At 45.4% G+C, this 24,147-nt stretch overlaps 1 protein-coding gene across 5 annotated transcripts in view; it reads left to right on the top strand.

Moving 5' to 3' along the window:
• The window catches only part of ema (C-type lectin domain containing ema), a 79,254-nt gene that overhangs the window by 44,084 nt on the left and 11,023 nt on the right, over positions 1 to 24,147 (top strand). For 4 of the 5 annotated variants that reach the window (XM_075701788.1, XM_075701784.1, XM_075701789.1 and 1 more), the window contains 10 exons: positions 2,008 to 2,162; positions 4,074 to 4,124; positions 7,164 to 7,292; positions 8,264 to 8,384; positions 10,801 to 10,952; positions 12,273 to 12,594; positions 15,987 to 16,176; positions 16,556 to 16,712; positions 19,612 to 19,844; positions 22,796 to 23,019. In XM_075701788.1, the coding sequence (XP_075557903.1) occupies positions 2,008 to 2,162; positions 4,074 to 4,124; positions 7,164 to 7,292; positions 8,264 to 8,384; positions 10,801 to 10,952; positions 12,273 to 12,594; positions 15,987 to 16,176; positions 16,556 to 16,712; positions 19,612 to 19,844; positions 22,796 to 23,019 (1,734 nt within the window). The remainder of the gene's footprint in view (positions 1 to 2,007; positions 2,163 to 4,073; positions 4,125 to 7,163; positions 7,293 to 8,263; positions 8,385 to 10,800; positions 10,953 to 12,272; positions 12,595 to 15,986; positions 16,177 to 16,555; positions 16,713 to 19,611; positions 19,845 to 22,795; positions 23,020 to 24,147) is intronic. The other variant, XM_075701786.1, reaches the window with a different exon arrangement.

Below are 24,147 nucleotides of genomic sequence, written 5' to 3'. Positions count from 1 at the left end.
ACTGCCCACTGTCAGTACTTGATGCGTGCTTGTCAGTACGTGATAGTGTCCTCCCACTACAGAAGACACTTATCAGCCGCGGGGATGGAGTGGCCACCAAAGCGTGGCTGTATTCACTTTGTACCGCAGAGGTGAAGGTGCTGTCGACGTGCCATGAAACCGTATCTTTTTGTCACCGACTCCCAAATTCAAAGATATTAATTTTTTTTCTCGTTTAGATTTGCGTTTTCCGATTGCCCAATAATTAAAAAAAATTTGCAGCCCCTTCCTTGTAAGAAAAATTCATTGGCGACTGTGCTTATTTCTATGTAAGGTTATTTGTATCGAGGTTTAGCTGTACTTCTTTTAAAAACATGTGGGCACTAAAGTGACGTCATGCTGCCATACTTGTTTGAAGAGACCATCAACTGCCGCTTATCTGCTTTCTGTGCTTTTCTGCTGCTTTCCGGTGCCCTACACACACTTTTCAAAACATATGCAAACTGAAACTAGTTGATTGCGTGGGAGCAATACGATAAGGAAAAAGCGAGTGTGCGACTTCCATGGCAGAGGCGTGGTAGCATACAGATAGAAATTGACCTGTCTCGTATATTGACGACTCGACAGCTTTTACCCTGGTAACGTCTTGTGGATAATACCATTGCCATCACAATGCGTGAAGGGACTGGAAACACGTCAAGAGGAATACACAATTTTCTTTTCCTTATCAGTAGTAGTTTAAGGGTTTCTTAAAACTGCGGATTCACTTGTAACACAAATAACAGGACGCAAATAGCAGAAAGCACAGTGCGAGTGTATACATAGTTTGCCCATCTTTCGCTCTTTGCGTTCGAGCCGTTTTGTATCAGAATGATTTCCCCAAATGTCGGCCAACCTACCCAACAAACTGCTTCAATTTTGGGACTACTGTCAAGGCAGCATCAAGTACTGTGCTTGTGTAGGCTTTGTCAGGGCCGACTTTAAACATTAAATGCAGCATTGGACCTATTGTTACCTTTCGCTTCGGTTAACCCTTTTGCTTATTATTATTGTTGTATTCTGTGAGGCACCTTGATGGATCTTGTCGAACCTTCGTGCTTCTCATTTCCTATGTGGTTTCTTGCATTTGCTTCTATTTAACCATGTTTTTTGCTCCCCGTCTTGGGCATCACAGCTTAAGCTATGCTAGAGAACTGAAATTCTTGGTAGTTGTGGTGCCTTAGGCCTTGCACAAAATGTGAAAACACCCGTGTACTTAGATTTAGGTGCACGTTAAAGAACCCCAGGTGGTCGAAATTTCCGGAGTCCCCCACTATGGCGTGCCTCATAATCAGTAAGTGGTTTTGGCACAGAAAACCCTATAATTTAATTTTTTTTAGGCCTTGCGCAGAATGCAAGAGAAAGGGACGGGCAACTCGACATTGTCTGTCCATTGTCTCTTGCCCTCTGGTCTGTGTGTAAGACTCCACGATTAAGCTAAACATAATAATGTAGTCAGAGGGCTTGTGTTTTTTTGTTTTTCAAAGTAAGGTTGCATTTTATTCAACGACAGTATTTGGCATGAATCTCGGTGTAGTGAAAGTAACATTTTGCAACCACCATAACAGGATTGCTCATCACGAGCCAAGGCAAGAAGTGCCATCTTTGCATCTGAGGCAGACAGAGGAAGAATAGCTGTTTTCATTGCAGTTGGCGCAGGAATTCTCATACGATTTCAAATCTTAAAGAATTGGTTTCATAATTGGTGGCAGCTGTGTGTCAAGCATTATTAGGTGCCTTGAGTGTTACTATTTTTCGCTAACCACTGCAACAGATGATGCGAAGTGAGTACAAAGAATGCGTTCATTAAACCTTTCTGTGTGACGGCCTGCGAATGACACTGTTGACAAAGCGCACTGACGCAACGTGATGCTAGATTCGGTTCTCGGACATGGTACTACAGTATACTATACGAAGTGCAGGACATTAGGCAGAAGTTTCACTGCCACGTACGAAAGCCTTGCACCTCTGTTTGTGCCCCCCTCCCAGGGAGCAAGGTTCGTCTGGCAACCTTGGAGATGTCGTTGCTGTTGCTTCGTCAGCTTGCGACGATCGACGGCGAGTCTTGCCTGCAGGACCATCACCTAGCCGGCTTGGAGCAGGCCAAGGAAGAGAGCACGCTGCTGCTCAGGAATTTCTACAAGGTGCGGAGCTGCAGAAAGAAAATTTTATTAACATATCAATTAGCATGCTGATTAGGGCTCATTATGTCATATGCAGGGCATCTCATGAGGGAGGGAGCCTAGTGCAGTCTAATTAATTGTGACACCCCCCGCCTTTTTTTTTTCGTGGCTACTACAGGTTGTGCATTTTCATGAAATTGTTGAGCACTTGGCCAGGAGCGCTAATTAGGCAACAAAGAAGTGAACGGGGACCCATTGTAGTTGCGTAGTAGCTATGGTGTTGGGCTGCTAAGCACGAGGTCCTGGGATGTAATATCGGTCACAGCGGTGGCATTTGGATGGGGGCGAAATGTGAAAATACCCGTGTACTTAGATTTAGGTGCATATTAAAAAAACCCAATGTGGTCCAAATTTCCAGAGTCCCCCACTTCGCCTTGCCTCATAATTAGATCATGGTGTTGGTGCGTAAAACTCCATAATTTAATTTTAATTTTTTTTAAAGAAGTGAACGTTACACAGGAGCGCCGTAAGTAACAAATTTATTAATGCATACTGTCATTCGCTGAAATAATTATAACTGGCAGGGGCAACTGCAGCGGTCGGAGTTGTGAACAGCTGGGTTAGAATAAATGCATCAGTATGTAATTCAGGGTGTTAACTTTTTGTTTTTTGCAAGGCTAGACATGGCGAAATTCAACGCAGCACTACACATATAAAAAAAATCTTGCTTCAAATGTATAGTTAGAAAGTGTTGGAATATAGCGTTCACAGATATTGCAGATGAATTCAAAATAAACACACGTCTTTACAGCTGTCTACATACATTGCAGGAACACCTCATTGTCAATAGACATGGACAGTATGGTTCACAATGAAAAGGAAACACCTAGTTATTATTCAAGGACTTCAAGAAGTTCTTGCATTTTAAACATCATTGGCATCAGGTAGACATCAATTGATAAAAGGTCATTGTGAATGACTTCTTGTCTAATTGGTAGTAATTAGTGCTGGTATTTTAAGTGTTCTCCTTACGAGGGGGCCACAACGGCATAATTAAAGAAAGGGGGTTTAAATACTCATTTTGGCAAACTAGAATACAGAAAACTGCTGTAGCAGCAACAACCATATAAACAGCAGATTTACTTATATACTAGATCACTAGTATATTGATACTTCTAAAAGGAAGTTTCTTTATAGAATCTGCTAGAAACAAAGTTGATTACATTAATGGCAGCTGCAAAAAAAAAAGAGAAATTAATGTTTATGCACACAGCTCCCATAAGTCTTCTGGTATTGCCCTTTGGAGCCATCTGCTAAATTTAGAGGATAACAAATAAAACACCAAGTTACATTAGCCTGCAGACGTACGGAATGCTTAGCTCCTGCAATTTAGCTCTAGAGTTAGGTTGATTGCTTTACGAATGAATTTTACTCCAAATCACGCAGAAAATGCAGCTTGTGCTTGCTTGAGACACAAGGCCCGTTTGTTCTATTTGAACACTTCAAACACTCCTGATTAGCTCAGATGGCAGAGCAAGGACCCACCGTGGAAAGGAGTTGATCCCAGGTTCAGTACCCGAGGCAGGACAAATTTTTCTTCAGCTCCAAGGCTTTCTTTCTGAGCAACCCATTTGGATCTCGTTTGTAGATTCGTGTTACAATCGGATGGCTGACAATTTTCTCTCTTTCGCTTTAAAAATGCACGCTCGTTATTGACTGTGGGCAAAGTGCAAAATTCTGCTTTCCGTGCAGTCGGGGACACGAAATGCTCTACAAGAAGCCTCTTTGAAGCATGTGGCAGGCCATGGCTGTTTTGTGTACACCCATGGCTACAGCCAAATGTGTCTTTTGAGGCTGAAACTTTGTCGTTTTTGCCTCTTCTACAGTGTTGCCATGCCTTTCTCTCTCTGTCTCTACATGTGCTGTCAACAGAGTGAAGAGATCTTTCTCGACATGTTTGAAGACGAGTACCAGGAGATGAAGGTAAGCACCACGGCATCACAATTGTTTCTCGGCATTCTTTACTCGCTTACTTATAGGCTAACTGAATAGACCAGGAATGTTGTCCGCTTTGATTTCACTGTGAAGCAGTTTTGCTTCTATTGTAAATTGAGAGACAGATATTGCTGAAAGTGCTCGACAACCTGATGGTGTTAAGTACGCTTCAAGATGTGCTTGCAAAACTTGCTGCGTGGATTGCAAGCTTGGTCATTGTTTGTGTCGCTAGCATCGCAGCTGGAAAGTGTTCTTGCATCGGTTGACCTTTTAGAAAAACGAAAGGAGCGATAAAACGAAAGCGATAAAACGAAAGGAGGGTGTCGAATGTTGAGACAATGCTTCCATCATTCGCAACTTCCCTCAAAGTTCACGAGTCCATGTTAACTGCACAACAGCCATGCAATAGTGCATACTGGTCAGTGTAGGGTTAAAATAGCTGCAACCAGAGGGCGCAAGTGTTGCTATCCACTCTGGACAGCGGTGTGAGGATGCTGAAGAGGCAGAATCCTGCATTGTTTGAGAAATGGCAAATTCTGAGCGTTATGGGTGACAATATGCTTGACGTAGCAAACAAAAGCTCGTCTGTACCAGGCCTTCGTTTCCTGAAGAAGCTTCACACCACAAGTTCCGAACACCATTCCACGTAATTTGAACAACTTGTTTGCTCTCATTTCTGGCCATGTAGAGTACATTCATTTAAAAAATAACATGGAAATTGAAATTGAGCTTGAGGTAATTAGTATTTAATTATGTAGTAATTGATTTGCTGAACTATCCGCAACTGGAAAGCTCCCACCAGCATTTAAAAAAAGCTGGCATGAACTTTGTTTTTACAGTGCCTAAATTGAAACTATGAGGTATCAGATTCAATGTATCAAAAAGGATGTGTTGAGCTCCTAGGCTTAACCCTTTAAGTACTACTGGCAAAAAATCCAAAAATGCGTTCAGAAAATGACATTGTTTTTTTTTTTTTTTGTAAGCACATCTGGATAGCAAATTTTCTTGCAGATTCGAAATATGTATGATATGGGTTATTAAATACCCAAATTTAGGTACTGGTGAAAAGTTCTGCTCATCTAACTTAATTGCCAAATTCATTACTGTGCCTTGTCAGAACTAGTGTCAGGGTCAATGACATCAGTCACTGGATCTGTATCACTGAAGACCCAGCCATCATTGTCAGTGATTTCATGCAGAAGCAAATCAACTTTGGAGCTTGAGGACTCGCCCAAATGAAAATCATGCTTCCATGACAAACATGGGGACGCGCAGCTAGCAGCCGGCATTTTTAATATTTCTACTGGATGAACATAGACAAACAGAGTCTGTAGGACCCCTAGCTCGGTGAGAGAGGGAACTCGCCAGGACATCAAAATGGATTGGACCAGCCTGGACATGTTACTGGCCCTTAGAAAGAGTGCCTAAACGCGTGGTTGATACACTAGTTCTTGGCACTAATTGCAAAAAAAAATTGTATCCAAGTCAGACTCGTCCACGGCGCTTGAAGAGCTATGCTCGCCACGTCACACACTTAACTTTCTAGCAAAAGTGGTTATTTGGCGAGTCATTGCTTTGATGCCTTTGCACCTCACATAATTCGTGCGCCTGAGTGGAAACATCTGTGTGGTTTTTCTTCGAGAAGCATGCACCCCCGATTAGTACAGCTTCATTTTAATGCGAAAGCATTAAGGACCCCATGTCGCAGAATATCTGGCGTCGCTGTCAGCATCGGCGTCCCACGTCCAGTATCGGACGTCGATTCGGTGAAAATAATTTCCAACCAAATTCCGAACTATGCATACCCAACCGCTCTTCTGCCATCAACGTTGCTTATACCTTGCCTTTCATTCTTTACAAAGTTATCCCTCGAAATTTTGAGAACAGCAGCCCACAAACAAATGTAATGGAAAAAGAAAAAACATTGACAGCGCATATCCTTTATGTTAGCTCTTCTCAGACTGAAATATTAAAAGTGCGAAACAATACCAGGAGATTGACCCACGCAAAAGGCCGCATTTTACCAGAAAGCTTGCCTTCATGCATAGCGTTTGCCACCAGCGTTTCCTGGTAAGCATTAAGGTGACATAAGCTGCAGTTGCCGGGAAGTGTGGAAAGCAGTAAGAGGCCTTTGAATGCTGTCGTGTTCCACTCTTAAAGGCAAAGCTTAAGCATCCTCCAGTTTTTTACATGTCGAAATAAGAGTTATGCGAGATGCTGAAAGCAGGCTTTTCTACTATACTATTACGTTGGTTTATGCTTGCAAACAGCGAGAATGCAGCGAGGAAAAAAATGTTTGCGAGGACAGTGGCACTAGATCAGGTGCTCCTACTTTATTTTCATTTTTTGGGGCGACATTGACCATCTTGTGTAGGTTGAACTACACATGCATGGCAGTTAACACGAAAGCAGTGCGGTCGTAGAAGTGTCATTCTGCGCGCCTTTCGCTCTCCAGTTGTTCTTGATCCGCAACGTTTTCTACGAAACTATTGCTTCCTATATAGCAGCTACAACTTGTTTAATGCAAGTTTATGTCAATTCGCACGTGCACGTTTGGGGCTTCCTGTAGGCCACATATACTATGTTTTGGTGCATGTCTTGGGGTTCTGCGTACTGTGCAATATGATACGTATGTACTACTTTTTAGGATTTACGGGGTGGGGGAGACCTCGGAAGTGATCATCGCAGTGGCGCAACGAGGGACGTTGCTGTTGCCGGTGTTTCGACACTGGGACGCTTGTCTTCGTCGGGTTGAAAACAAATCCTCTTGTCGAAACAGTGGCTCCAGGTTGGGAGATCCCTTGTTCCACTGCCGTCGATCATGTCTGACTGCACGTGATGCGAAAACTTCGTTTTCTCCCAGCCAGTATTCGGTATGTAGCCGTAATTGGTGCGTAGCTCGCAGCTACAAATAAAATCCAGAAAAATAGACATAACTATCTTTTTTTTTTTTTCCTATTGGAAGGTTTTGCTGCCGTTTGTTCGCATGTTGTTTGACAACTCCGTTGTCTTCTTTTGCTGACGCAGAAGAAGCCGCTCAACGTGGAGTACCTGATGATGGATGCCAATCTGCTGCTGCCGCCCATGGGGACGCCCATGTCGGGGGTGGAGTTCCACAAGCGCCTGCCATGTGGCGAGGTGGAGAGGGCGCGAAGGGTCTGGTTCTGCCCTCCTTTGTCGTTTGCTTTGCCGTTCTTTCCTCGCCTGTCTGTCTATTTGGCTGCGTTCCAATACTCGCCGTATATGGCTGAATAGACAGCCCAGCAGGCGCCAGCCATCTTAAACCTCATTCTAGGTCTTGGCAAAGCTGGCGAAAGAGGCAGCTTCCGTGAAGACAGCGTCGAAGTCAAAAACGATGCAGTGTAGTTTACTGTCAAAATGGGATGGCTGCTGAACAAGACTGATGAAGAAAGCAATGGGAAGGGCAGCTGGGCACAAGAAAATGTAGTCCCGTTTTCTTTAGGCGCTTATTGTTGGCTGCGTCGTGTCTTTCACGAGTTTGCACACGTAAAGCATAAACAGTGATATTACGTGCTTTACTTAGCCTCGCCACGAGCTGGCATCAAGTCAGACGTCTTCCAAATGCATTCCGTCACTTTAGCTCGAAGCTGTCTTTTGAGCAGCCAATGTAAACTGTGTTCAGTGCTGGTTAGAATACACATAGATTATAGAGCACATGTAATCGTGCAAGCCTCCAGTTGACTGCGAATCGCATGATTTCGAAGCGTGAGATGTTGTTCTGACATTAATGAAGCGGGAACATGACGGTGGGATTCAGTGGGGCTTTGCAGTGTAGGAGCGCGAACTGGAGTGGCATTCATCGTCACTTACTTTTGCTAGACTTTGGCACCAGACACGTAGGCAACTACAAGCAAAAGCATTCATGCACTGTTCTTTAAGACGGCATGCTCGGAACATACGAGATGCGCTGTCGCCGTTGGACGCCGACGCATCCGGTGCCAAGTCACACAAAATTTCATGAAAGCGATAGTATCTTTAAAAGTGATTGACTAAACGTATTGCCTCTGGCCCTGGCCAAGTATGAAGCACTGGTCGAAGTGCCTGGCTGACTGGCACTTCTTTGTCATCACTGTTCTCTTATCACCTTGTTCTCTGTGTTCTCACAGGCAATTCGAGTGTTCTTCCTGCTTCGCGAGCTCTCGCTGTTCCTGAGTAACGAGCGAGAGACGCAGCTGCCGCTCACCAACCTGGCTAGTTGTGTCAAGGTGGATGACGTTCTAGATCTCAGTGAGTGTCTGATTTGGCAGCCTGTTCTAGCTTCAAAAGGACAGTACGTTGGGCAGCATGTTCGTATTTCATACTGAACTACTGACAGTGTGAAACGGCACGAGCTACACAAGAAAGATAGGGTGCGTGTCCTTGTATCTTTCTTGCGTATTTCGGGCCATTTCATGCTGTCAGTAGTTTAGTGTGTTCTAGCTTGCTTGCTACAAATGTTTGTCAGTTCTACGATGAATTCACAAAACAGTTTGTTGCTAAAGGCGGTAATTTATTCATTTATTTAAATTTTGTCCAGGCCTAAAGACATTACCGAAAGGGAATGGTTCATAATATCAAATTAAAAATATGTGCAGCAATAAAGTTTAATGTGCATTTGTGAGCCTAATTAATTTATAAAGCACTTCGTTGCCTATGTAATTGTGCTTTTTGATTGCTTCTCTGCAGTTCTTATTGGTCAGTGGGCCACAGTGAATGTCTTTTGTAACTCTGTCTTACATCAACTTTTGTGAACTTCCTATACAGCCAAACCTTGATATAATGAACACAAATATAACAAATTATGGGATATAACAAATAAAAACTCGCCTTTATATGGTGTAACACATGTATTGTTTATAATGAATGTCGGATATAACAAAGCTGTTTTTGTATCGGATGTGACTTTGTTATAACAAGGTCCGACTGCAGTGGTGCCTAAATTTTATACTCATGGATGCACTGAATAAATAAATTAAATTACAGATTTCATGCTGTGTTAGGGAAGGCTTGATAAAGTTACCTCGTCTATGGCGGCGCTCCGCATGCAAAGACGATAGTACAGTCGCCGACCGATTTTCCGGACTCCAAAAATTCGGACATGCCCGATTATTCGGTCAGCTTCGCGGCACCGCCATTCTCCCCATAGACCATAATGTATAACAACTGCCGAAAGTTCGGACACCTTGCAACCTCTCGTCTGATTTTTCGGACACTCCTTTAGCCAACTCGGTCGAGAGCACCATGCACCGACTCTGACCGGTGCATGGTTCGACTTGCTGAACGCCATTTTTGTTTTGAACGGAGCTTCCTTGCTGTCCCACGAAGTGGCGCTACTGGAAATCCCCGCTCATCATCATCGTTTCTGCCTGGTTAGATAGAGCGGCTCTGCAGCAGTTCCGGTTTCAGCTTAGTAAGCCATGTCAAGACAATCCAGCAGCTGATTTGTTTCTTCGCGCAAGAGGTATTGACGCTGCGAGCAGGCCGCGTTTTTCGTTTGTGCGACTGGTGTCGGAACGGTGGTGTTTGCTTTGTGTGCTGCGTCGAGGTTTCGGTGATCCAACGCGGCATACGTAAACATCGCGTCAAGGGTCTAATGGCGCCGACAGTGCCCGCGCAGACTGCGCTGGGGAATGCCGGCAAGCGGGTGCCGGGAGGATTTGTCGCCTTCCGATGTGCTCCCTACTGACGCGGAAAATGTTCTGCCGAGACCTGCGCAGTGGTGGCATTGCGATTCCGGACACCGTCTCACTTGACAGTTTCATAGGTGCTGACACTGCTGTATTGACATGCGCAGAACTCGACGACGGCAAGATCATTCGTCAGGTTTCTGCTGCACCGCCGGACGATGACTGAGTCGGAAGATGACGCACCATGTGCTGCGCTGCCGTCGCATGCGGAGCGTGTACAAGCAGTGACTGTACTTTCAGCCGCCAATAGTGACCGTACGACCCTCTCCGAGATTCAGGCTTATCTGATTGCGCGTAAACGGAACAGCGTGCAACGGCGCATTCACGATTTCTTCCAAGCCTACTGCCGAGCCCGAATAAGTGCGTGGAAATAAAGGATTTCATTTTTTTTTCTTAATCTGCTTTTTCGGACACCTGTTTATTCGGACGTTTTCGCAGTCCCCGTGAGGTCCGAATAAACGGTCGGCGACTGTATACCATTGCTTGAACTGTAGGCAAGGGTTTGTAAATAAAGCAAGCTTTGCAATGCCATGTGCCTTTGATAAAACTGCAAGAAGGAATGGCTACATGTAAATGGCTCCTTACTTCTTTGCTATTCATCACTTGGAACGCTGAATTATTGAGCAGGAAGTTTTGTAAGGTCGTTGGGCAAAACATGTGAAAATGAAGCCTGCTGTATTTGTGCTGCTCGCAAGGCATGTTCGCACAGGCCAGACGGTCGGCAATGACACTTTTTGCCTGCGTTATACGTGGTGGCAGGCCTGCCGAGGCTTTGTGCATTCCACATTTTGCAGCTTGTCTTTATTAGCGGTTCATTTTTGCGTATGGACAAGTCAAGCTCACAAAGAGGTGCGCACTCATTGTTTAATCAGCCCCCTGCTGTCAGTGTTCTTTTTGTTTTTGTGCTAATTGTCTTCCAATAAAGCTTGCTTTCATGAAGGCAGCTGTCGTGACAGAGTTCGTTTCTTGTGACGTAGACAACAGCGACCTGATTGCCTGCACGGTGGTCAGCAAGGATTCGCAGAAGATCCGGCGCTTCATGGTGATCGACGTGGCGCAGCTCGTCCTCGTGGAGCCGGATTCCAAGCGATTGGGCTGGGGAGTGGCCAAGTTCGTGGGTTTCCTTCAGGTACGTGTCGTTTCGTGGTCACACTGACTTTGTCTCCGGAATTCTTTCTGAATGCTGAGAAATCCAGTGGTTAGGAATAGTTCAGAAAGTCCTGCCAGTCCTAATTGTTCAAAGGATGAAAAATAGAAAAGAAATAATAAGCTGAGCCATGTTGGCAAGCTAACGAAAAGTTATTCTTGCCATGGCGGGAGGCTTTCTGGGCCAGAAAAGATGCAGAAGCTACAGATTGGTAGTGAGGGCCTTTTTGAAGGTCCAGCACCGCCTTGACATGACGTTATGGAGTCTGATGGTTGCTCCTTAAGCATAGTTAAGTTAATCTTTATTGCCAAAAATTGATTGCAACTTGCTCTAGAGAAACTGAAGACTCAACTGAGCAAGTTTCAACAACATTTGTTACGTCATGGTGGCTCAAGTACGAGAAAAAAAGTTTGCAAGCCACGATGTCACACTGACTGACTGGTGCCATAGTTTTGGTAAGAATATTTAACAATATAAGAAATTTGGCCTTCTAGTAATCTAATAGTAGGTAGTACAGTAGAAAATAGCAGTAGTAGTTCTGGTAATCAAGCCTACCACACAAATAAGGCAGCTAGAGTTCTGAAAAAAAAAAATACTTCATCCGTCTAAACTGATCTGGGGTTTCTCTTTACAGAGTACCTTCAATAGATTGCTGTTGTTACTGTTTCTAACTGCTGCTCATGTTACAGCAGCTAGAACTTGTCAAGCTGCTTAAACAGTGGCCTTTATTTTTCTCTCCTTTACATATTCGTTGAAGCATGAATAAACGATTGATTTATTGATTGATTGATCCCTCAAGAGAAAAGTGTATAACAGCTGTGTCTTACCAGTACTTGCATACGGGGCAGAAACCCGGAGGCTTACGAAAAGGGTTCTACTTAAATTGAGGACGCAACAAGCTATGGAAAGAAGAATGGTAGGTGTAACGTTATAAGAAAAGAGCAGATTGGGTGAGGGAACAAACGCGAGTTAATGACATCTTAGTTGAAATAAAAAAAAAGAAATGGGCATGAGCAGGACATGTAATGAGGAGGGAAGATGACCGATGCTCATTAAGGGTTACGGACTGGATTCCAAGGGAAGCGTAGTAGGGTGTGGCAGAAAGTTAGGCGGGTGGATGAGATTAAGAAGTTTGCAGGGACGACATGGCCACAATTTATACATGACCGGGGTAGTTGGAGAAGTATGGTAGAGGCCTTTGCCCTGCAGTGAGCGTAACCAGGCTGATGGTGATAATGATTGATTGATTGATTGATTGATTGATTGATTGATTGATTGATTGATTGATTGATTGATTCACAGGACATAGAGGTGACAGGTGACAAGGAGGACAGCCGGTGCCTGCACATCACTGTGCACAGCCGGGGCGCTGCGTGCCGCAGCGCGAGCGGTCCCGGGAGCGCACCCCTTCTGGCGGCGCGCTTCCTCTTCGACGACCACATTCGCTGCATGGCGGCCAAGCAGCGCCTCAACAAGGGGCGCCTGCGCGCGCGGCAGCGCAAGATGCACAGCATCGCCAGGCTGCTCGACCTGCCGCTGCAGCCACCGTCGCCCCTGCGGCACCACCCGCACACGCCGAGGGCGCCGTGCGGGCCGGTGGCCTCGCTGTCGGCAGCGTCGTCGAGTGAGTGCTTTCTCCGGCGAAGCCGATAGGGTGGGGTTGCACAACATGTAGGCCGCGGGTGAGCCCCAAATAAATTGATAGTGGTTCAGACTTCAATGAATGCTAATCATCGCATTGGCATGTGACGAGAAAAACAATTTGTTAGCCAAACATGATATGCAAAATGAACCGCTGTCATCTCAAGCACTTTTACCCCTTCAAGGGTAAACTTTCTTCTTTTTTTTTCCAAGTGCAATCTCTTAAGGTTGAATTCATTTATTGCAGATTTAAAAATCAAGTAAACATGCATTGTTTATTCATAGACACAGATGTGCTGGCATAAATAATTAGAATGGACAAGTAGATACACTGAAATAGATATATTTTGATTCGGCACTAGAGCAGCAGTCTGCTTCAACGGAATCGCTGCTCGACTCACATGCGGCAAGAGCAACCAGTGCGTACGCCCGTAGTGTAATTGAACCGTGTATGTGTGAGCGCACGCAAGAAAACTCTATGGTTGTGCGGGCCCATCAGGAAAAGCAAATCAGTCAGAAACTTGCTGTAATCCTTCATTCCATTGCCAATTAGGGGCAGTCGGTTCTGGGGAGTCTCAAGAAAATGAATGCAGGCATGTCAGCATCATTCTTATATGGCAGCGTCATTTGTATATACCAGCACCCACCTGTGAACAGATGTAATCGCACCCCTGTGAGCAGTAGAGTGACTATCGAGCTGCGACCCTTTGAGATTAGAAACCAGATAGACATCAGTTTTAGAGCGCAGCTCTTGTGTGCCCATTCCTGCGGGTGGCAGCGCTTGCTGGACAACAAAAAGTTGAAAAATGAGGGCACATTTCAAACACACAGACGGGGCCGTAAATACAGTAGAACCCCGCTGTTACGTTCCTCACTGCTGCGTTTTCCCGGCTGCTACGTCGTTTTCATGCGGTCCCGGCATAGCTTCCATAGGATCCAATGTACAAGGAACCCCGCTGTTACGTTGTAGCTTTCAAAACGTTCCCGCATGATACGTCGCAACTTAGCACCCCGAACCCGCCTGGGCTGAAGTAGGCAATGCGCTCCAACCGCCATTTTGGCTTTTGACGAGTTTTGGCCAGGCTTGGCCGGGCTTGGCTATAGAACTGGCTGCAAGAAGCCGCAGGCCAGTTCGAGAGGCCGCCACTAAGTGGCCATTCGTGAAAAATGCTCTCACTATCATCACTGTGATTACGGTCACCGCGTGGTTTGTTGATGGGTCGACTCACGGAGGAAGGAAACTCGGGAGAGGCGGAGAGGCCCACACGTCACTCTTTGTGAAGCTAAAGTGAAGCCGGAAGTTGGCGTTGCTTCGCCTATCGGGCCAGCTCTCCTCTCTTGTTTACGTTTCTCGCGAAACCACGCCGCGCTGCGTGCAACCGGACTGCTCGGACGCACGCGCTCCACAGCAATACTAAAAAATCGTTAGCATGTTAGCATGATTACGCCAAAGAGGGCAAAATTTCCCACGGATATTCCTTCGTCCGTTGCCATTGCCGTGGCACGGCGACGATGAGGAGCACGAGCCGCATGATGCCGGGGAGTTGCCAAATCCTAGCTTTGGAGAAGCCGTCGGGGCTCTGGACCTCCTCCGCAGGTACGTCGAACATCACAGCGACGCTGACAGCAATGCGGCCTTCCAGGCTATTGAGAAACGTGTGGTGGTTTCTAGCGAGCGAAAGAAACGGCAAGCCACCATTCTGTAATTTTTTAACTCTTAAGCGCACTCTGTGGAAATAAATTGTCTATAGTTGAAGCTGCACTTTTTTCATTCATTTTCGGAGCTTTCCTCACTGTTGCGTTTTCCCGGCTGTTACGTTTTTTTTTCCCCGGTCCGATGAAAAACGTATGAACGGGGTTCCACTGTAAATGGCTTCGCCCATTTGGGACTTGTTTGTGGTGTCATATATTTACGTCTGACCCTCAAAGGGTTAAAACTACGAGGCTAACTTTACGACACTATATATATATATATATATATATATATATATATATATATTATTTTTATTTTTTTCCAGGCTATGCAGTGAGGTTCTGGAGTAGTGCTAGAGCTTTGTGGGCTTCTTGGTCGGAACTCGGCTATTTACGATAATTTCTTTCTAATTTTACGAATTTTACATTGTGGTACGACTTCAAGGCCAGATGGCTAGTGGAGTATGCAAATTAATGCTATTGCATATTGTTATTGTTTCACTACCTGAAGGCAACAGACTTGAGTGCCCGACTATAGACATCCTACGCCTAACTTAGTGCATGTGAAAGTGCGGTATAGACTCGCGTTTTCTCTCTCTCTCTTTCACTCCCCATTCCCCTCCCCACGTGTAAAGTAGCAAACTGGACTCAGTCTGGTTAACCTCCCTGCCTTTCCTTCTTCCCTTCTGTCTCTCTCTCTCTTATGCTATTGCATAAAAATTCTTCACGGACGTATGTCAATCTGAGAAACTGATACACGAAAGACAGTGAAGCAGTATAAGTGAGTTGTCAAACACTTCATTGGAAATACGGTGGAATCTCAATGAATGGAAATCACTTAAACAGAACTGCCGCTTAGGTGGAACACCATCCTCATGGTTGATTGGTTTTGTATTCATGCAATGCTAAAAGATTTGTCTCCTGATAAACAGAACTCCTGGTAAACGAAACTCCTGATGAGCGGAACTAATTTCCCTGATCCCTTGAGGTTCCGTTTAAAAAAGAGTCCACAGTACATGAAAAACAATGAAGCTGTATAAGCGAGTTCTCAAACGCTTCGTCGGAAACACTAACCGTCGTATTCAGAAATGCATCTTAACTTGAAGCTCATGCTTGACTTGATATAAATGACGCCTGGTGTGAACGCGCCCAAGACTCTCATTGCGTTTCTCTTGGTGCATTCACGACAGGCGTCATTTAAATCAAGTCAAGCATGGCCTTCAAGTTAAGATGCATTTCTGAATATGGGGGTTAGTGTCCGTTTCTTTAACTGTTCTTGGTGATTGATTCGTCACCGGCACCCTGGTCACACGGCCACTTCAACACTCCTCCCGCATAGGCTACGTTGCCGGACCTTGCCATCAGCTTTCACCACCACAGGCATGCAAACTCCCGGCTAACCTCCAACATGGAGCCAGGGAAATGTGACGTGTGACACGAAAATTAGGGAATATTGACTAAAAAAGAAGCATGAAAAAGTTGTCTGTTCGAGCAAGGTATGCACAACGTGACATTTACTTTATGATCATCGATAATTATGTTTCGGATAAAAAATTAATTGCTGGCTGTTCTTTGACTGCCATTCAGTACCGAGCACGCCACTGCTGCTACACGAAAACAATTGTGGAAAGTCCCCTCAGCAACTTCGCTGTTAAGAGGATGTACCTGTTATCTGTCTCGCAGGTTTAATGCACCGAAGCCTCTCCCAGGACACGGGCCTGCGTGGTCGAGCCGGCACTGTGGGTGGCGCAGGTCCACCGCACCACCAGCCTTACAGGCCGCTGTTCACGACGTCATCGAAGGTGCCTGGCTTTGCCACAGCTCGCACTGGGCACCGAGGCAGTACTGGCGACATCGAAGGACGGCAGCGAAGGTAAGCTGCGTCGGCATTCGGTGCTTTTTTTTTTTTTTTTTTTTTTTAAACTCTGGCGTGGCTGGGCTGCCTTAAAAGGCGCATGTGAAAAGTAAGGAGATATCGAAAGTGACAAGCGCGTAAAGGCTGGAGGCTTTATTGAGGCTTGAGTGTACTTGAATATTATGGGCTGGCATAGTAACTTGGAAGACTATAAACCACTCTTCTTTTTCTTTGCTTCTCAACCTCCAGTGTCATTGACTGCCAGTTTATGTTTGTAAAAACACTCGTACCAAACCTGAAAAAATCGGGGAATTTAAAAGTGCCAGTGTGGTTGACACCTTGCACATGTTACGTACATCTCCGCATTTGGTTTGTTGGACGCAAACTTTGCCCCCAGGCGTTCAGGAAGCAGCCCCGTCTCTCGTGGCCGGTCGACGTCGCGGGAGTCCTCCCCACGCCTGGGTCACCGGTCGCGGGATCATTCCGAGGAGATACCCCTGGAAGACCTGTCGACCAGGGCACTGCCCGTCGCAGGCAGCCCATCTCCAGTGCAGGTGTGTAGTGCATTTGCTGTGCCGTGGTCTACTCTGTGTAGACGTGTGCGTGCATCGTTGCCGACATTGCAATTGTCGCCACCAGTCTATCTTTAAGCCCAATGCAAGACAACCAGTGGGGTAGCACCGGGGGGGGGGAGGGGGGGGTGTCATATACGTCTGAATTACAACCGGAAATTGTTGATATCCTCGATTTCCTCGACTACACCCGGAGGGGGGGGCAGTGACAGAAGACCTATGGGCCCCGGGTGCCAGGCGACCTAGCTACGCCACTGAAGACAACACTTACAAAAAAGCTGAGGACTGTGCGAGGAGCTGTGGAACGAGAAAGGATGGGCATAATGTCAAGAGACGAGATAGCGGCGTGCGTTAAGGAGCAGATGGGTGCAAGCAATATTCTAGTTTGAGCCTAAGAGGAAGAAGTAGAGCTGGGCAGGCCATGTAATGCGTGGAGTAGGTAAGTTGAGGTCGATTAGTTACATGCTAGATCCCAAGGGGAGGATAATACAGTCGAGGACAGAAGGAGGTTGTGTGATGCGATCGGGGAATCTGCACCAGTTGGTGGAATCAGCTGGTGCAAACCAAGGGTGGTAGCTCAGTGAGTCCTTTGTCCCGCAGTGGGACAGGAATATTAGGCTGATGATGAAAAAGACGAAGGCTTGCCCCAGAGATCTCCAGTTACCCCTGGCCCGTGCCAACTGAGCCCTCTGCCTTTGTCTGAGAGCCTTCTACGCTTGTTGTTCCAGCTAATCCCCTTGCCTTTGGCTGCATCTGATCGTGCGAGATCAAAAAACAACCACATAGATAAGGGATGACGCCTGCGTGTATGAGGATGGTGCCCCAAATTGATATTGAGAGGAACAAGTGAAATTGGGTGAGCCACATGGTGGGTAGAGCTGATCGGAGCATGTGAAGGAACCTGCACTCAAAACTAGTGTAGAATTGCCATATTTACAAACAAATCCAAAGCACACGTTCTTTCCAAAAAAAAAATGGGTTCTAAAATTGCCTGCGCATTACAATTGAATATGAAACCAAAGCACCACACTCACGATGTTGGCAACAGCCAGGCATATAGCCAGGATCTTTCCCTTTTTTTTTTCTTTTTTGAAGGGATGTGGAGGGTTCGAACAAACTGTTTTCGATAATATATATATAAGTTCAAAACAATTCAAAACAAATGTTCTGTTGGTTCGGTATGTGCAGAGTCGGAAAGAAGGAGCACACTTCGGAAAAAGCATGTCTAGTTGCTTTTATGTTCTGTCTGTAGCACAGCCTTCATCTCGGCATGTGCGTGTGTGGTATTTCTTCTTAGCTACGCCAAATTTTTTAAAAATTGCCTGTGGTAGATAGCACTATTCTAACCCTTGAGCGGAATTACCCGAGGCGACCATTACTTGTACAAGAAATCAAATTTCATGGGTGGCAGTGCTGTGACAGTTGCGCCATTTGGTACAAATGCAAATTCCTGTGCCAAACTTCGCCAAACACAGAAAGCTGTCCAAACGCGTGCCATGCTGTGCCAGAATGGCTTCGGCATGTGTCGAGACAGTAAAGAAAAATGTATTTATGAATGTCTTGGGCTACTTTTCCAAATTTTGGACTTGCTGTTGCAGAATGCATGTTTTTTTTTTCTTTTTTGTAATTGCTACCGCTAATTTAAAATCTACAGGCACTATTACTAAAGTTTGCATGCACTGGATGGTTTCTGCACCAGGCTAATCTGCTTTAAAATTTAGTGGAAGAAGTCGCTTAAAACAGCGGCAGTACAGCGCTCGTGTTGGTTTATTCTGTGCTTTGTCGTGGTTTTGAAGGGCGCTACCATATTCTATTTTCCACCAAAATTCACATTAGCCTGCCCTAAACTGCTTCAAAATAAACATTTTATCTGCTCCATATTGCCCCAAAATGAAATTTAGCCTGCTCCAAACTGCTCCATAATGCAATTTTACTTGCTTCAGAAATTGCTCCAAAGTTACTTTGGGCAGTCCCACCCCTGGAATTGCTTAATTGAATAAACAACATAATTGCACTGAAATCTTTTGAATTACTTTACAGTGCTTATTTCAGTCTATGCCACTGAATGACTGAATCAGCTTAGACTGGTACAGTATTCTTCCATAGCTCTAATTTCATTAATTTTGTGGTAGCAGGTTGATTACCAGAAGAAATAAATACAGCCCAAAGCTTCATACATATTTATTTTTCTTAATTTCACATCATAACTGCAGTCCCAGTACATTAGTGTGACATCACAGATGTCGACGCATTTTCATATTTGGGCCGTATCGGCTCAATAGAAATTCTGGACACTTGTTAAAAGAAAATTAACCAGGCTCAAGCAGATGTCGCAATCTGTGACATCGCGACCAGCAGGTGTGGCAATTTCAGGATGGTGACGCTACCAGACACTGATTTTTTAGTCTGTTTCTGGCTCACCAAGCCTCCTTTCACGATAAAAGTGGCTTTGTTGACATTGAAACAGAGTAATTTGCAAATAAGCCTGAAATATTTCTTCCCTTTAGTGACCCTCTAAGGCATCGTAATTCCTCTCTCTGCAAGGTAAAAGAAGTCTGGCTTACACACTGTGCTACCACCTTCACCGATATGCCTTGCCTCGACCGTAGTACATCTTTTCTTCGTTCTCGTGTCGGAATAAAACTTCACCATCTCTGCAAATTTTCAGGTACCCTTATCTGCGACAGTGCATTTAAAGGTTAGACTGTGATCCACTAGTCAACAAGCTGTGCTCGAATAACGTCCTAGTGATGCAATGGTCTTGTATACCGCCCGTACAAGAAAACTGTCTTGCTGTCATTCTAAAGTGTCAAGAATGATGACGGTCAACAAGACAGAGAGAGAGAGAGCAAATACTGAAAACCGTGCCATTTGCCTGCAGATAAGGCCCTGCTCCAGCAGTTCTGGCGAAGGCGGCTCCAGTGGGGTCTGCAAGAAGCCCCGCTCCGAAGAGACGGCCATGGACGAAGGTGTCGAGGTCGTGCCAGAGGTCGCCGTCACGGCTCCACCGATCTCTCTGGTCGTCGCTGCGACGGAGTCGACCGACTTTGAAGTGCCCCTCTTGCTTCCACCTAAAGAAGGCTCCGCCGCCACGCTTCCGTCTCCCACGTCCAGGTATGCCGTCAAGTTCCGTTGATCAAGCTTGTGTCGGAAAGGACGCACGCTCGCTTAACCGCAGAGATGTGCAAACGGCGAGTCATTGCGGAGTCGATGGATTTTCCGTGCTCGAAAAAAATGTTGCAGTTTTGTCCCTAATGTGAAGCAGTGACACCGTAGCCAGCGCAACGTCACGCACAGTATGTTGTGCTTTGACCCACGCGGTGCCGGTTCAAGGGAACGTTTGCAGCACATGTCACAGCTGTGACTGGTGAGCATCAAGTCACGGGTTCGATTCCCGCCTGCAGCGGCCGCATTTTCAGTGGTGGGAATGTTCCTACAATTGCTCCGATCTGCTACGTTCTCTTTAAAGCTGCTACATCTCGTGCTCCAAATGGGAGAAACTGCTCCAGGCGCACCTCCCTTTATTCATGAAGCTAAATGGGCTGAAGAGTCACTGCGCTAATCCGATCCAGAGCGCCCTTGGCATGTTTGTGGTCGGCCATGTGGAAACTCCTCGCATCATACTTGTGTGCCGTGCGTAGTTTACGATGAGCTTCTGTTGGGCCTAGTTTTCTAGCCTTTTGGTGCGCGCTCGCTCCGTTAGACGTTGTTGGCATGTCCGGCATTCACACTTCGTACAGACGGAATGGCCTTGGTGGGAGAGGTGTTCCCGAAACAACAATGTGGACTTTGCGTATGAGGCAGTGTCGTGGTGCAGTCAGTGAGCTTATAACTTTCCCCCTTGCATGCTATTATCTGCTTTGCTCTGCCACACTTATCCGTGGGCTCGTAACGCAGCAGATTCGTAGTTCTGCCATTTTACTAGCCAGAAGTCTTTAGGCCTAAAATAATGTTGCTCGAATTGGCCATGCTCTAAACCATGTGACTATATAGCCGGGAGGTTTTTCTTTTCTCTCTCTCTCTCTCTCTGTGTGGCTTGCTTTACCGCTGAGAACGCGCGGTATTTTCTTTGGCGAGCCTGCTGGTTGACTAAGTCATTTCTTCAATAGTGGTCGCACAATATTTTGCAGTTATGTGCGGAGGTACTTCGGAACCCTTTTTGGCTCACAGGAATAGTGTCCAGCTGATAACCGCTCAGAAACGTCATTGTTGGCTACTACAAAATCTGCTTCTAAACGATCTTCGCCATTCCCACCCCTGTATTTTGACGCGCGTGAAATGAGTGACCATATGCGCGGCAATTTTGTGTGCATTTGCGGGCTTCTTTCATGCTCGGAAAAACACTTTTATGCAGCACGTATCAAGTAACAGAAAGCTGTATCAGGAGTTTTTCATGTCGCTCTACAATTTTCTCATTGACGCTTTTCATCGAATATAATGTCTGAGTTGATTAATTAAGACTAATTATCCAATTAGGCAAAATGAAAAAATAATTTGAGTGTCTCCAAGCGATGGCAAACATTACCTTGGTTCTGTCCAACTGTGTGGCATTCACATATTTTTAAACTCTGGTTCAAGTTAGCTGGGACATATTAGAGAAACTGCAGGCAACAACGCGCCACTGCAGAGATAACAGGCAAATAACAGGTTACGAGGGATGCAAGCACAAGTGTTAAACAAATTACAATGAAACTTCGTTGCTACAAACACCGCTATAGCGAACCCTTCAGAGATCCCCCTTGCGGAGTGCTTGAAGTTTCAGTGTAAAAAAAAAAATATTTCAGTATTGTGAACTTCAGAACACCGAACTTTTCAGAATAACAATCATTATTTGATTTCCGTGTCGTGTTAACAACGCCTCAGTGCTAGAAACTAACATTGTGAAATCTGGGGACCCTTTACGGCAGCTGGAACAGTAGGCTAGCAGACGACAAGGCGCAGAAAAGGATGCCACGGTGCCGGAGGAAAGAAAATGCCGGGAGAGGACTTCTTTTTTTCTTTCTTTCTTTTTTCTATTGCAGAGGCGACGACTCTTAACATTTTGCGAGCGCAAGCTCTGCCCAGACAAGAGTCTCGTAGCAGTGGAAGTGTGTGGCTTCCTTCTTTCGCCCTTCTTTCTGCACATGCCTCTTCTTTCTTTCGTGCTTCTTTCTGGGGCCATACCAGCTACGCATGCAGAGAAATGCAACCTCCATACTGGTGGGGATGCCACATGGTCGCACTTTCTGGATGGCGTCTTTTGCCCGCGCTTTCACTTTGGAATAGTTCGGGTGTCTGCCTCAAGCGATACAGTGGTGTTGTGCATGGCAAGGTATATGAAGATCTAACAAACAAAGAAACATTAGGCTTTATAGGCAGCTTGAAGCTTCCCTTTGGTGTGTGTGTGTGTGTGTGTGTGTGTGCGTTTGTGTGTGTGTGTGTTGGCGTCGCCGTTATTTGGGGGGGGGGGCATAGCACTCTTTACACGGTGCTGCAGTGGTACATGGTTGCAGAATTTGTGGCAGATCACAAAAGCACGGGCCGAGAGCCAATGTGGGCATTTTCGTGGATAGCTCTTACGGTGACAACTGATAAACTGATGAGTTGATCGGCGAAATGGTTCATCTTTGGGGCTTTCACTAGAACAACCTTTCAGAATATCGAACAATTTGCCGGAGTCCCCTGAAGTTCGTTACGTAGGCATTTCACTGGGTAGAGAAAAGGTTTAATTTACTGGGATTGGAGGAATGGAACGTTTCAGCCCAGCCGCTCCAGGAGTGGGAATGGTCCAACTCTCACCATTCCAAAGACTTGGAAGGAGTGGAATTAATGGGGGATTTCCACTCTCCGGGATGGAATGAGAACGAATTGGAGGGCCCCACTCCGCAACTCTGGTATAAATACACTTCGTTAAATTGAGGTTCTTAATACACAATGTCGTATGGACAAGTTATGGAAAGTTAAATACTTCACTATATTGAGAATTTCATTATATTGAAGTTCGTTATGTCAGGGTTTAACTGCACGAGTTTCCTTGCTAACCAGCTTAGGTGCACAATCAACTGGTTTCATTTTGTTTCACGCAGTGGTGACGAGACAGGAGAAAGTCCGGCGAATGAGTGCCGAAAGCCGTGCTGCTTCAGCGAGACCTCCTTTTCGGAAGGGTCCAGTACCACAGAGCACTGCAACGGGGACTTCTCGGAGGACACAACGTGCCGGTCGTCGTCGGAGGAGACGACCATCCTCGGCACGGAAGTGGACGACGGCTTCGAGGCGACGCTCACGCTGGCCGCAACATCCAAGGCCAAAGGTGTGGTCCACACTGTCTGACGAGGAAGGAGTACCACGACGCACAACTCGGGCATTTAGCTTCGAGGCCCTTGCGATGGTTTATCATCGCAATTGCACAGAAACGTCAGCTGTGCATGTTGAACGTTGTAGTCATTCATTTCGGTATTGCCTTGCCTGGTCTCAAGAGGAAGCTTTAGCTCGGGCCCAACTCCGACGCGGCCTATTCAAATAGGTGTAAAACGCAAAAACATTTTTCTGAAATAACCCCTGGACCGATTTTAATGAAATTTGTTGCATTTGAGAGAGAAAGGTAAATTCTAGTGATTGTTGGAAGAGGAATTTCGATTTAGGGCCTGAATTTTGTTAAAATAATTTTCAAATATTCGACCGTTTGAAAAAAATATAACAACGAAGTTGACAAATTCATAGCTCTGCATCAAGAAAAGATATCGCAGTTCTGTTAATGGCATCCATTAGATCATTCAAAGCGGACAAATTCGATATGTCATTTTACATCTTACGTGAATTTGTTACGTTGGTTACAAGGGTTCTGCAAAAGCTGTATTTATATATTACTAATTTTTTTTATACTCATGTGTGACATATCAATTTTGTCCGCTTTAGATATACTATTCGATGCAGTTCACAAAAATTGTATTATCGTTTTTCATTCTATGAGTTACAATGTTGTAAACTTGATAGTTTCGTTTTTTGAAACTTTTCGATTTTTGCTGATTTTTAATAAGAAATTGACGACTTAACTCAAAAATTCAAAACCAACAGTCACTAGACTTTAAGTTTTTCTTTTCAACGCAACAAACCTCGTCCAATTTGGTGCAGTAGTTGCCGAGAAAAACGAATTCTCCTTTTACATGTATTTAGATAGGAGCACCCGAGCTAAAGCTTCCTCTTGAGAGGAGGCTTTGTCTGGTGCCAACTTGGGAGTTCCATATTCAAATGCATGTGAAACAGTGAAATTGCAAAACTGCTGAGCCAATTTGAATGGAATTTGTTACATTTAAGAGGGACAGTTGAATGCTACCTGCTGTAGGATACAGAATTTTGATATAAGGCATCACAGGTTTTACTAAAATTTGTAAACAGTGGTAAAGTAAAAAAAAAAAAAGTTTGCGCACGAAGCTTACAA

This window comes from Dermacentor variabilis, chromosome 8, assembly GCF_050947875.1.
Source record: "Dermacentor variabilis isolate Ectoservices chromosome 8, ASM5094787v1, whole genome shotgun sequence".
NCBI classification, from domain to species: Eukaryota; Metazoa; Arthropoda; class Arachnida; order Ixodida; family Ixodidae; genus Dermacentor; species Dermacentor variabilis.
Note: the sequence above shows the minus strand (reverse complement) of the source record. Positions and strands in the feature narration are given on the sequence as shown.